Here is a 12610-nt window from a genome sequence, read left to right as displayed (position 1 = left end):
ACCAATTTAGACAAGTCATTTTTTCCTCTTTATTTGCTGGATCATCAATATAGGTTTTCTAAGAAATGAACACATACTTTCCATGGTCAAAGCAATAAAGAGTACTCTAGTTCTCATCTCTAATAACTCTTTTTTCCTTAGAATTGCTCTGCACAACTAAATTGATGCTGATGGAAAGTGTACATGTGAAATGTTGCTGTGATAGAGAGACCATGTGCCTATCTGCTCTTCAGTTACAGTCAGTGAGATTATGGTGTCATAGTAAGGGTTCAAATCTAACTGAAATTCATGTGGTTGTTTTAGGACAATCTGATATTTTAAAATTTGCATATTAAAACTGTTAAAATTATTAAAATCTAAACTACTCTGTCATTGAAAGAATGCATTCCAGGTTGGCATGCAGAAACATTTTGGTTATCATTGCAATCAATGCTTAATCTAGCCTACTGTATTGAACCCTTGTGAGGCTAGAGGGGGAAGAAAGCCAAGAATCACATATATCACCTTTGGAGGAAGGGTGTGATAAAATTGCAATCAATTATTGATAGACAGGCTCCAATGAAATTGTATGCATCCACAGCAGTACACTACTGCCCATGTGGTCCCTTACAATATCCTATTTAAAAGCTGTGATGTTGGTAGATTATGTAACAAGAGTTAAACATCTGTTCTTTCTTCACACCCCTGAACAATGATCATCATGTATATACATCAAACTACTGGAAGGGGTTTTGTAGTATAAAAAATCATATGTGCAATGCCCATTTCCATGAGCAGTTCATGCAGTTAGAACTCAGGGTGAAAATGTCCTATGTGTGCAAGATCTAGCAGTATAAACCAAAATGTAAATATGGTTAGTGGCATTTCTCATGTTTGAGCCACATAATACAACACAACTTGTCGAACTGAGCAGGTTTTGGTCTGGTTGGTACATTGATGAGAGACCACCGGCAAGCTCCCTGCCTTTTTAAGTTTCATCATACAAAAACAGTGAGATATTAAAAATGTATGCATAAATAAACAAAACAAAAAAGAAGCAATATTTTCACTAGCCATGACAAAGTGTCCCAACATTTGAAAGAGATCAGAATTTAGACATAAACTTCCTAAATCTAACCAAAGTGTTCAAGAGTGCAACTTGGATTACTTAGTATAACTTTAAATTTGTAACTATGTACCATTTCCTCACTTTACCATCAGCATATCAATCAAGTTTATATTATTCTGGGTTGCTCATTTTATTAAAAGCAAATTCAGAGCACAATTGACTTTTCATTTGTTTAACAAGTGAAGAAATATTTACCCTGACAGCCATTTCATTGTAGAAATTCATCTTCATAATAAAATATGCTGTCTGTGAATCAAGGGGGGTGGGCAGAGAGATGGCATACATTTCAGTTACACAAAGACAGTACTATTTTTACATATAAAAGATAAGAATCTTTATACATAATACATAATAAGAGTTCTAGGCTTAGAAGGAATAAAATCAAACTTTGTATTGAAGAGATAGGCTTCCTAATACATAATGCAGGCTTAACCAGAAAAATCTATGGTAGTCAAACTAGCAGCTAATGGAGATATATGATCATAAAATGCTCTCCGCTGAGTTTGATAATCAATGGTGCTCTACTGAGAGTAGAATAACAAAGCAGAAATATTCACAAGTGCTGGTGACACGTAGTATTGTATGATTTATTCACTGTGGTTCTTTTAACCAAAACTCACAGAAACATAAAAGGAATTCATATTTCAAGACGTCTGGTTTAATGAAAAATTCAAAGAAATGCTGTCTTCAGTCGAAATCGTTCAAGGATATGGATGCAGTGATGGAGCAAAATTGTGCCTTCCAACCATCTGTACTAAATGTTATGTACTTAGTTGCCTCCTGAGTAATCCCAGGGAATTTTGTTTCATTTAATATTCATTCTAACATCATAAAATCATAAATACAATGGTAACATGTTACAGTGAATCCCCTGATATAGAAAACATTTCCTGGTTCCTTTCCAATAAAGATGAATCCCACTCTTAGTAAAAGAATCTCCTGTTACAGCACTCACTCACTTGGCAGGATACGTTATTTTAATGGATACATCACTTTACACTAAGCTTTCACATCTGTTCCGCCCTCTAATTACAAATGCATTTGTGAATTATATTCATTTTTATCATAAAAAGTAAAATAAGTTCTTTTGAAATAAAATATGTCCTTAATTTAGCATAACACAGATACTTTTTTGTGGTAAGAGAGTATCTTAACTACAAATCAGAGGTAGTTTCCCCTATTTCTAGTTCTCTGTTCTCTCACTCTTCTCCCCCTGGCAAAGAATTCACTGTAAAAGGGTTCACTGTAATTAGAGTTATTTGAATTGCCTAGTCTGATCCAAAGCAAATTGTCTGTGGAGAGCAGCAGGACCGGATTATTTATCAACAGTCTGGGCAATTAAGAAACAGTTGGCTACAATATGTTATTTACAAATGAACACAATGGTGCTACTTCATTTTAAATTCACTTTCTTCATTGCATTAGGCAAGGCATAATTCCTTTTGTTTAATTAAGCAAGGGACTTAAGCAAAAAAAAATGTGGACTTTTATGTGATATTGCTTCCTTAATAATATTGCCAAAATGATCAGAGAAGGGATAGTATTTTTGAAAAATAAAAATTGGAAAAATTCTTATTTTTAAGCTCAAAAGTTTACTTGCTGGGTGATATTCATAACACAACAATCCCTGACTGTGGATTGCATTTCAGATCATGCCCAGCTTGTACTGTGAGATGGTTAATTAACCCATGGTGAGTCCTGGCATGCTATGCAACCATCTACATCTTAGGTGGATACTATAAATGGCTTATTCAAACCAGAACTGCTCATGTTTAGTTTAGCCAAAACACAGCTACATAAAAGTCCACATTTTTTTTAAACTGGTGGGCATATGTGAATTTGAAAGCTTGGGGCATTCTAAACAACTATTTGGCCCAATAAGAAATTTTATCTACTTTATTAGGTAGCTGTACACTTGATATACAGTCCTATGAAAATCTAATAATGATTTTAAATACAAACTTATTTTTTACCTCTGCCATTTTTCTGAATTTTTTTCTTCCTTGATAACCCCGCCACCACTTCTGGATAAAAACCATTACTTTGTTCATATATCTAAAACAAAATATCTTGATAAGCAATTAATTCATTCACTTTTAACTCAGAGGTTTTTTTAAAGAGCAAAAGGTTCATCATTTTATACGCAGTCCTCGGGTTATGTATGAGTTCTGTTACTGAGAAAGCAGAAATTTCTCTTTATAAGTTGGATAATGTGTAGCCGGCCTTCCACATTCATGGGCATTAGGGGTGCAGGACCCCTGTGAAAGTGGAAGAACAAAGGATATCTCTAGCCCCCACCCAAACTCACCAGTGCCTACTTTTTGTGGCAAGTAAATTGCCGGAGAGATTTCACTCTCTGGATGGGCAGGGCAGGAAGGCATGCTTTGGAGGCATCCCTCTCTCCCCTTTCACTTCATTTCTCTCTTCAACGATGATGATTTTATGCAGAAATTTTGAAAAAAATAATAGGTATTACATCAGTTTGTTCATAAATATGGGTTATCTGTAACTCAGACATTCCTAACTCAGGGACAATCTGTATTATCCTGTGGTAGAAGTTGCTGAATTTGAACCATTTGATGCCTTTTAGAGTAATCTGCATACTAAATTCAAGATTGCAGTGCTAAAATATTGACCGTTCCCTTTGTTTTTCTTCCAAACCACAGCAGGAATCTGGGTTTCAACATATTAAAAGTATCTTCTGTAGTATGTGTCTTTTCCAATGTGAACCTCTTTTTATTCAGGCAACATAAGGACCAGGGAACAATCTATAAAGAGTTGATATTTTATATCAATGCCAGTTTCTGATAAGTATTGACAAATCTATAATATGCTCTGGCCATCCTCTACTACCTTATTCTTACTTGTACTTTAGGGCATGGAAGATTTATACTTGCAACCTGATGACCATAGGATGAAGAGTACATCATGGATGGATGAGATCTGGACTGAACATCTACTTGCACAGATTCACTGGGCTGGTTCACAGAATTGTAGAACAGCAAAGTTGGAAAGGGCCTATAAAGCCACTGAGTCCAGGCCCCTGCTCAATAAAGGATTCCACGTTAAAAACCCCTGGCAGATGGCTGTCCAAATGCCTCTTCAATGCCTCCCATGTGGGAGAGCCCAAGACTTGCCTAGCCTTAATTAGTGCCATTGCTGCACTGCTGTAGCAGTCAGGAAACTTTTCCTGATGTCCAACTGGAATCTGGCTTCCTGTAACTTGAGCCCATTATTCCATGTCCTGCACTCTGGCGCAATTAAGAAGAGATCCTGGTGCTCCTCTGTATGACAACTTTTCAGTATTTGAAAAGTGCCACCATAATTCCCCTCAGTCTTCTTGACAAATTCTTTCAATCTCTCCTCATACGGCTTTGTTTCCAGACCCTTGATTTTTGACGCTCTCCTCTGAACCCCCTCCAGCTTGCCTAAATCCCTCTTGCCTAAATCTCTCAGTGCTCTGAACTGAATGCAGTCCTCAAGATAGGGCCTACCTAGTGCTGAATAAAGGAGAGCCAGTACCTTGTGTGATTTGGAAGATATACTTCTGTTAAGATGGCCCAAAACAGCATTTGCATCTTCTGCAGCCACATCACAATGTTGGTTCATATTCAGCCTGCAATCTACAGCAAGTCCAGGATACTTCTCACTTGTAGAATCATTGAGTTCCATCTTATATATGGATTTAATTCCCTTTTCCTAAGTGTAGAACTTCGCAGTTGTTCCTACTGAATTTCATGCTGTTACTTATCTGGAACAGACATTAAGCTATCCAGCCTATAATTTCACACATCTTCCCAATATCTCTTTTCAAAATTGGCATTACTTTGGCCATGCTCCAGTCGTCTAGTGCAGAAGCTGATCTTAGGGACATATTAGAAGACCAGCAACTTCACATTTGATTTCTTGAGGAACTCTAGAATAAATACTATCTGGGCCTGATAATTTATTAATTTTCAAGTTGTTGAGAACTTCATCTTTTCTCATTACTAGTTTACTCAGATTCTCAGTCAGAAATAATTGTCCTTAAACTGGCAGCAAAAACAGATGATAAAAACTATGCTTTTCTACAATTTCTCTTCCTTCCTTTAGCACTTCTTTAACTCTGTAGTTACCTAGTAATCTAACTGATTCCATAAATGGTTTCTGGCTTTGGTTATATTTAAAAATATATTTGAGGTTGGCTTTGGTCTTGTTATATGCTTTCAAAATGCCTTTCATCTGTTATTGGCTGTCCAAAACGTGATAAAATGGAGCTCTGGGAGCTGTAGCCTAAAACATCTGGCGGGCATTCCATTGAGGAGTGTTGGTGCATAGGATTGCAACCTAGGATACATGAAGCCTATAAACTAAGGGCACAATCCTATCACCACACATAGCAGATGTTCATAAGCTCCTAAACTGGAAGCTTTACAGGCATCCAATGCAAAGCGTGGCATGGTGGGGCCATCTCCATCACTGTTGCACTTCACTGCCTGCATTTTCCATAGATGGTTGTTTTCAGATGTCTAGATGGAATGCCAGGGAGATAGAAGGAAGGTGGCTGGGGCATCAATCGGAATCAGCATCTCCTCCCTAATCCCCTAGCACAGCCTGTTTTCCTTCTCCAAGATCAAGTGGTGACCTTAGGTGTGGATAGCCAGTACAGTGCTTTCAAGGGGCAGAGCAGGAGTTTGGCATTCCAAGTCCCAGGGTAGGAGTTTGGTCTTGAGTATGTAGAATTTCAGAGTTTAGACTCTGAAAAATCCTATGGCTTCCAAGATGGGAAGCCATAGGACAACATTATAAAGTAGTTTTACCAGGAAAAAAAGCATCACTGAATTTAGTGAGCCTCATTTCCAAGTAACCACACTTATGATCTACCTGAAAATCATTCTTTATTATATTTTCTGAACTTCTGTGAACTTCCCAGAAAGCTACAGCTATTAGGCAGTATAGAAATGAATAATAAATACTAATAAACCATTACCTGATGTATGCTCGGACTTTGCATCCTCGAAACCAACTCTGAATTATTACAGCAGCGTAATATTCTCTTTTTCTGTATTCATCTACACACCTGAAAACACATGTGATTAGTTTCACAATTCACATTTTGGCCAATTGCATTCAAGACCAGAAAAATTAATAAACTTTATATCCTCTCAAATAAATTCATTCTCCTTTATTAAACCTAGTAATTAGGTTTAATAAAGGGAAAAAGTTATCCTTGTAACAGTGGGGCAATAAATCAATTATTTTCTATCCCATTCTCTCAAGCAACTCCAAGCTGTCTTTTAGCTTCCCAGCACACTATCATGGAAGGAAACTGCTACTTCCTAAAGAACATCGTACAAAATAACAATCTATTCAATAATTTGATAGGAAGATAATACATTTCTTGGGGCATTGGGAATAGGGCAAGCCTAAATTACCATAACTACTAATGTAGCTGAAAAAACTGTGGAGGTAGGATAGGTTTCAAATGTTATCCTATGACCATTCAGAGTAGGAGAGAAGGAATCTTGATGTTTAGTATAAGGACCACTGTATAGGATTAAAATCATGCCTATACTTTTCTGTGAAGACTAAGCTTTTCCTTGGGAATTAAGGAGGGGTAGTAAAGTATGCCTAAAGATATGAGGAAGGTTTCCAGTATGTCCCAGTAACCACTCAGATCAGCAGTATTTTCTAAAAATAATTTTCAGGATCCCTAAACACATTAATACATTTCTATGGCCATTCGGAAGAACAATATTCTGATATATTCCTTACTTCCTCAATTATGGGGTTTTTTTTTGATGTTGTGAGCCGCCCCGAGGCTTATTGCGATGGGGCGGCATAGAAATGTTTTAAATAAATAAATAAATCTATGAGAAGTAATAGAAGCCACATGACAAGGTTTCATTTAGCTCCTTTTGTAATGTTTACTTTATTTAAAAAATATACAAGCACAAGTTTGAGATTAAATAGACATTCGTTCTCTTGAGCAGGCACCCCAAAGACCCTAAGACTGCATTCCATTACACCCTCCAGAAGTGTTGGATGGCAGCTCTCATAATTCCCAGCCAGTATGCTCATAAGTAGAAAACACTGGACTAAATGAATATTTAGTCTGACCTGGTAGCATTTCCCTATATATTTATGCCCTACCTTCAGTCACCCTACAACTTCTCTAACATCTCTCTGCCCATTCTAACCATTAGACTCACAGCGTGGCTTGGGTTGGATGCAATGCTAAGACATAATTCAGTGTTACATATTCAGTAGTTCCATTTTTCAGCTAACAGCATTATTTTAGTTCCATTTTTCATCATTAATTTCTCATTAATGCCAAATCAGGAATTGTGATTGGGTTAAACTATGATTTATCCAAAATACAAGGGTCTTAAACCATCTTAAACCATGGTTTGTAGGTGGTTTGTTTAGCCAAATCTTAGTTAAAACTAACCACAGTTTGTTCAAGTTCAAAGCATAACTGCAGCTTGTGAAAAATAGAACAAAATGTTCTCAATCTCCTCCTTGAGGAGTGGGGAAGGGGGAGTGCCCAAGCCTCATTCATGTACCTCTAAACTGGAATTTAGTGATGTCAAAATTCAGCCACTGTAATCAGCCCCTGTATTCCATTTAGGTTCCATCACAGCAGGTGACTTACCAATGTAGGAAATAACCACAGATACTGAAAAAATGTTTTAAAGTGTTATATGCATCAAATTTTGACTCCCATACAGAATTCTTTAGACAAACCACAGCAATATACCCATGTACAGTAATCCAAAAGCAAACTGGTACATTTCAGTGTTGATTTGCATGAACAGTGAGTTCCTCCAAGTATCAAGAAGGAAATGGAAAGGGGATAATTGCATCCCTTTCACTATTTGACCTTGTCCTGAAAATGCCCCCATGTATCCATATGAACATTTTGAAGGCAAAAACATTTAGATGACTTTATACATATTTAGGGTTGTTTTCTAAACAAAGGCCATTAAACATACCCCTCACTATCTTTGGCTTCCTATGGTCAGTCTGGTCCCTTACATTAACAAAACAGATTTATATTGCCACCTGAACCTCTTAGTGCATCCCTACTGCAATTTGGAAAGATCAAAGATATTTCAATTCTTCTGTCTTTCTAAAGACAGTCTTTTGCACATGTAATTTGGCCCTCTTCAACAGTGCTGCTTCTGTTCACTAGTGTCACATATGAGGAGGGGAACTGCCTTTATCTACTGCCTGAAATTGATCTGGGGAAGCCAGCAGCTATGTCTGCAGTAACTCCTGCAAAGGAGTGGAGTACTTTCATCATCAGGACAACTTCCACTTTTTTGGAAGTTGCCACCCTTGTCCTTTAGCAAGTTACAGTCTCCCCAAATGCAACATGCCTTGTGATAATAGAATGTTCTTTCTTGTAACAAAGTTACATGGGTGAAATGTAGGAAACGAGGAGGCCTTTTGAAGGGGGGGGGGTAAAGACACCTTTTCAGAGTCAAGAATCTCCACAACAACAGGGAAAAGAAGTACAGTCTTTCCAATCCCTGAGGCTTTCTGTGAGTTTGTGGTGTGATGGAGTCTTGTAAGTAGCAAGGATATCCTTTGGCTACGAGTGAAGCCCGTGGCCCACTTGCATGCCACTGCTCCAGGCTGTGTACCCCAAACCTCCTTGCCCAGTGGAAGGTTTCTTACGTATTCCTCATAAATTTTGCTCGATTTACCACCGCAACTTGTTCACCTGCGTCATGTGTAAACCTTAGCGTACTACGGGGGCAGTTCGCGAGGCTACATAGCTAGAGCAAAAGAAACAGCCCCTAATCTGAAATCATCTCTTGGGAAGCGGGCGCTATAAAGACAAGTCAAATTCCTCAGAAAGGATTGGAGCCGCGAGGCCAGATTACCTGTTCCTAAAGAAATACTCTTCCTTGAAGCCGGGCAGCCTCTCCTGCAGCCTGGCCAAAGTAGCCATCTTCCCCCCTCCCAGCCGGCTCCCATTCATGGTGTACAAACTGTCGTCATGGCAACCGGGCCGTACCACATCAGCCAGAAGGGCGAAAAGCGGGTACTAAGTCTCCACAGGCAGAAAGAGGAGAAAAAGTGGGTGGAAATTAACCCAAAAGGAATGAAATGTGGGGAAACATATTAGGTCAAGCTGTGCCGAGCGAACAACCCCTGTTGTGCCGTTTCTCGGCCCTGCAAAGCGAGAAAATAATGGTCGGGCCCGGTTTCCTTCCAGCGCCGCGGCTGCTTCCGGGATAACATCATGGGGGAGTGAGAGGTGCTGCAGTAGCAGCAGCGGCGCGAGCGTGGCCCGGTGGATTGTCACCCTCTCCGAGTCTCTGCAAAGCGGCACCCGTCTCCTCAGGGAGCGGCCGACGGCGGACGCCGGGTACATGTTCCGGGTGGCTGAGCCCAACCCGAGCAGACCTCCGGCGGCCAGAAAGAGCTGGTGAGGGGCGGGGCAGGGAGGGGAGGGGAGGGGCGGCCCGGTCCTGGTCCCGGTCCCGGTCCCGGTCCTGGGTCTGGGTAAGAGAGGCTCGAATTGGAGTGTACCTTGTCAACCTGTTTTGCGGGGAGAAGTTTTAAAGCTAAACAGGCCGAGGGCCCTGTGAAGCGGCGGAGGGAGGAGCGGGGCTGACCTTTGCTTCGGGTAGCATCTCCAGGTTGAGAAACTAGCAGGTGAAGCTGCGTCATAGAAACTCATGTTATTACCTGCTGATGGCTGTTCGTCAAGCTGATTGCTAAGGCGTGGCTACAGGGTTTTTTTTTTTGGAAAAGTGCACGGTCCTGCTTCTGAATTCCTGTCGGTACATAAACATGGAATCTGATTTGTATAATAAAAAGGAGCTCTCAGAGGGTATCGTATGCAGTTGCTATAAAGTGAGATGGAGTGGGGGTGAGAAGAGGAAGAGAGTCTCCCTAGAGTAGCAGGGGAGCTAGCAGTATAGTGTCCAGATAGAAGCTGTACTGCTATAATGTCTTGTTCTACACAACTGTGAAAGATGCAGGAACCTTGCTCTTTTGCACCTGGACATAGTAGCTGTCAGAAGGACATCTATCAGAATAAGGATTTTTGGGGGTGTGTAGATTGTTTGGATCACACTTGTGAATGCATATATGTACCAGTTTCTGGAGGAGGAGGAGAAGAGAGCGCTCTTGCAGTCATATCCTGCTTGTGCAAACTCATGGGCAACTTGTGTGAACAGAACAGTGGACTAGATGGAACCTCCAGTCTGATTCAGCACTGCTTTTATGTTCTTACGGGGTGATCTTGCATAACTTGGAGTACTCTTTTTACCACAAGGTTAGCTCTACACAGAAAACTTGTTCTGAAGTCCTGTCCTGTCTAGAGCTACTGAACATACTGGGTTTATGAAAATGTGCTCATAAACAGCTGAAGCTATCTGCCTCTGTTTTGTCTTCAGTTTTTGGTCATCTAGATACTTAAAACCATAAGTAGGAGTGACTTCTTGAATGGAAGGGAGACCAAGATACAAAATGAGCATGTGTGTGTATTGTGGAAATCCAAGAATAGTTAATACTTCAGATCTGTCAAAGAATGGGCACGTTGAAATAGATCCCCTAGAAATGGGTTGTTTCTCTGATAATTTGTATGGAGATATTTGTATGATGGTGACTATCAGGCTTTGTATTAAGAATAACACAAAGGAATAAAAATGACATTAAAACAAACTATGTGAGCCATTAAATATAATGAATAAATGTAACCATAATCAAAATAAAAGCAAAATATCAGCTAATAGTTGGGAATTCTGATAAAAATAGGTTTTTGCCCTCCAGTGAAAAACATATAAGAACATAAGGTAAGCCATGCTGGATCAGACCAAGGGTCCTTCTAGTCCAACATTTTATTCACAGAGTGGCCATTCAACTGCCCATGAAAGCTGGCTTTTATGTTGTCCATCGTAAATTGAACCTGGGAGTGTGAGTTACAGCCTAGGGATGTGGAGTCAGAAATGTGCAAAGTATGAAAAGGAAGGCAGGCACTGGAAGGAAGGGAGTCAGCCATTATAGTATGATATGTACATGAAGAACTACTTTTCGTCTGGAATAGGGAGGCAGGTAATAACTAGCCCTTGCTCTCATTCCAGCTCAACTGTAATCCCTTGGCTCCTAAACAGGTTGATCATAGGATAAGAACAGATGGTCATATATACTCACTGGAAGAGATAGAGCATTGACTGACACTATTACAATGATGCAGTATGCTATTATTTTTCTCATGCTTATAAGGGTTGAGAGCACAGGTAGGTCATGCAGGGAAACACAGCCTTCAAACAACGTGGACAGTGAAGCAAGACACATTAAATTCTCCCTTTCCAGAATCAGGGAGTATGTTGTTTCCCTTTCTGTCTGCAAACAAACAAACATAGCCCTCTTTGATACTGGGAAGAAAGAAATGAAAGTCTTTTGGTCTACTTGCCTCTGTCCTTCCACATAATGTATAGGGAACCTGTGGTCCTCTAGGTTTTATTGTTGTTATTGTTTGTTTTTTAATGCCATCTGCCATCAGTCCCAGCTAGATGCCTAGTTACCATGGCTGATGGGAGTTGTCCACCTGTCTGCAGGTCAACAGGTTCCCCACTCCAGTTATAGCTATTGGGAAAAGAAATAGTTCCTTTAATCACACTCTAGAATCAGGAAAATGGTCATTACAATGTTTCATTTCATAATTAGGACCTAGTGATGACAAGGCCACAGATGTGGGACTGCCTCCCAACAATAACCAAGTGATATATCTTCTACTGTTATCACTATAATCTCAAATACTGCTCTTTTCTGCATATACATCAAGCAAATCATAATGTGGTATGCTAGGAAACAAGCAGATACTATTCCAAACAGGGTTTGCAAATTCACCATGTAACTTACATGTGCCCAGTCATGTGAACAGAATATGAATAGCTAGGGCAAAATATAAGAGGGCTTCATCGCTAACCTTCTGTTTCTGGTGGCAGGACCAACAGTAGACATTCACCAGTTTGAGAGAGTGACTACAAAACACTGTTAGCAAAATCCGAACTCCATAAAGGCTGACTCATGAATGAAAATGTTATACCATACCAGCCATACAACTGCATTACCAAAGATCTTGCCACACTATTAGTTACGTGTTTGCAAGCTGTGAAGGAAAGAGCTCATCAACACCTAAATGGATGCACAACCATTTTGGCTTGAAGCTGCATGTGATGCTGACCCTATGATTCAGGAACCACACACGTGCTTGCATATATATACATGCACCTCAGCAAACCAGATCCAGATCACTATCCTTGTTGTGAGGTTGCTGGAGAAATAAAATTGGTGGCAAAGGAGGAAGGCTGGGATAGCTATGTGAGTCACAATTCAGCTCTGGCGAGCGGGCATGCATTCTTCAGTCCATAACAAACTACAGGCATGTCTTGCACCTTCTGCTACACTAGAACTTTAGATGGGAACATGTATACTGTTCTTTACCACATATATTGGTTTAAGCCTAATAGACCCTATAACCAAATTCTAAAACCTTTG

The 12610-nt window shown here is 39.8% G+C and overlaps 2 protein-coding genes across 3 annotated transcripts in view; one reads left to right on the top strand and one right to left on the bottom strand.

Annotated features, from left to right (window-relative positions):
• Positions 1-9047, bottom strand: part of SPATA17 (spermatogenesis associated 17) — a 56995-nt gene extending 47948 nt beyond the window's left edge. The window contains exons 1-4 of the mRNA XM_044448147.1: positions 8980-9047; positions 6078-6167; positions 3082-3163; positions 1304-1354 (exon numbers count right to left, since the gene is read on the bottom strand). Coding sequence (XP_044304082.1) covers positions 1304-1354; positions 3082-3163; positions 6078-6167; positions 8980-9047 — 291 coding nt within the window. The remainder of the gene's footprint in view (positions 1-1303; positions 1355-3081; positions 3164-6077; positions 6168-8979) is intronic.
• Positions 9048-9341: 294 nt separating this feature from the next.
• GPATCH2 (G-patch domain containing 2) overlaps positions 9342-12610 on the top strand; it is a 134602-nt gene continuing 131333 nt past the window's right edge. For both annotated transcript variants that reach the window (XM_044426858.1, XM_044426781.1), the window contains exon 1: positions 9342-9527. In XM_044426858.1, coding sequence (XP_044282793.1) covers positions 9472-9527 — 56 coding nt within the window. In that variant the 5' untranslated portion in view covers positions 9342-9471. The remainder of the gene's footprint in view (positions 9528-12610) is intronic.

This window comes from Varanus komodoensis, unplaced genomic scaffold (genome assembly GCF_004798865.1).
Source record: "Varanus komodoensis strain SLA01 unplaced genomic scaffold, ASM479886v1 scaffold1, whole genome shotgun sequence".
Classification (NCBI taxonomy): Eukaryota; Metazoa; Chordata; class Lepidosauria; order Squamata; family Varanidae; genus Varanus; species Varanus komodoensis.
Note: the sequence above shows the minus strand (reverse complement) of the source record. Positions and strands in the feature narration are given on the sequence as shown.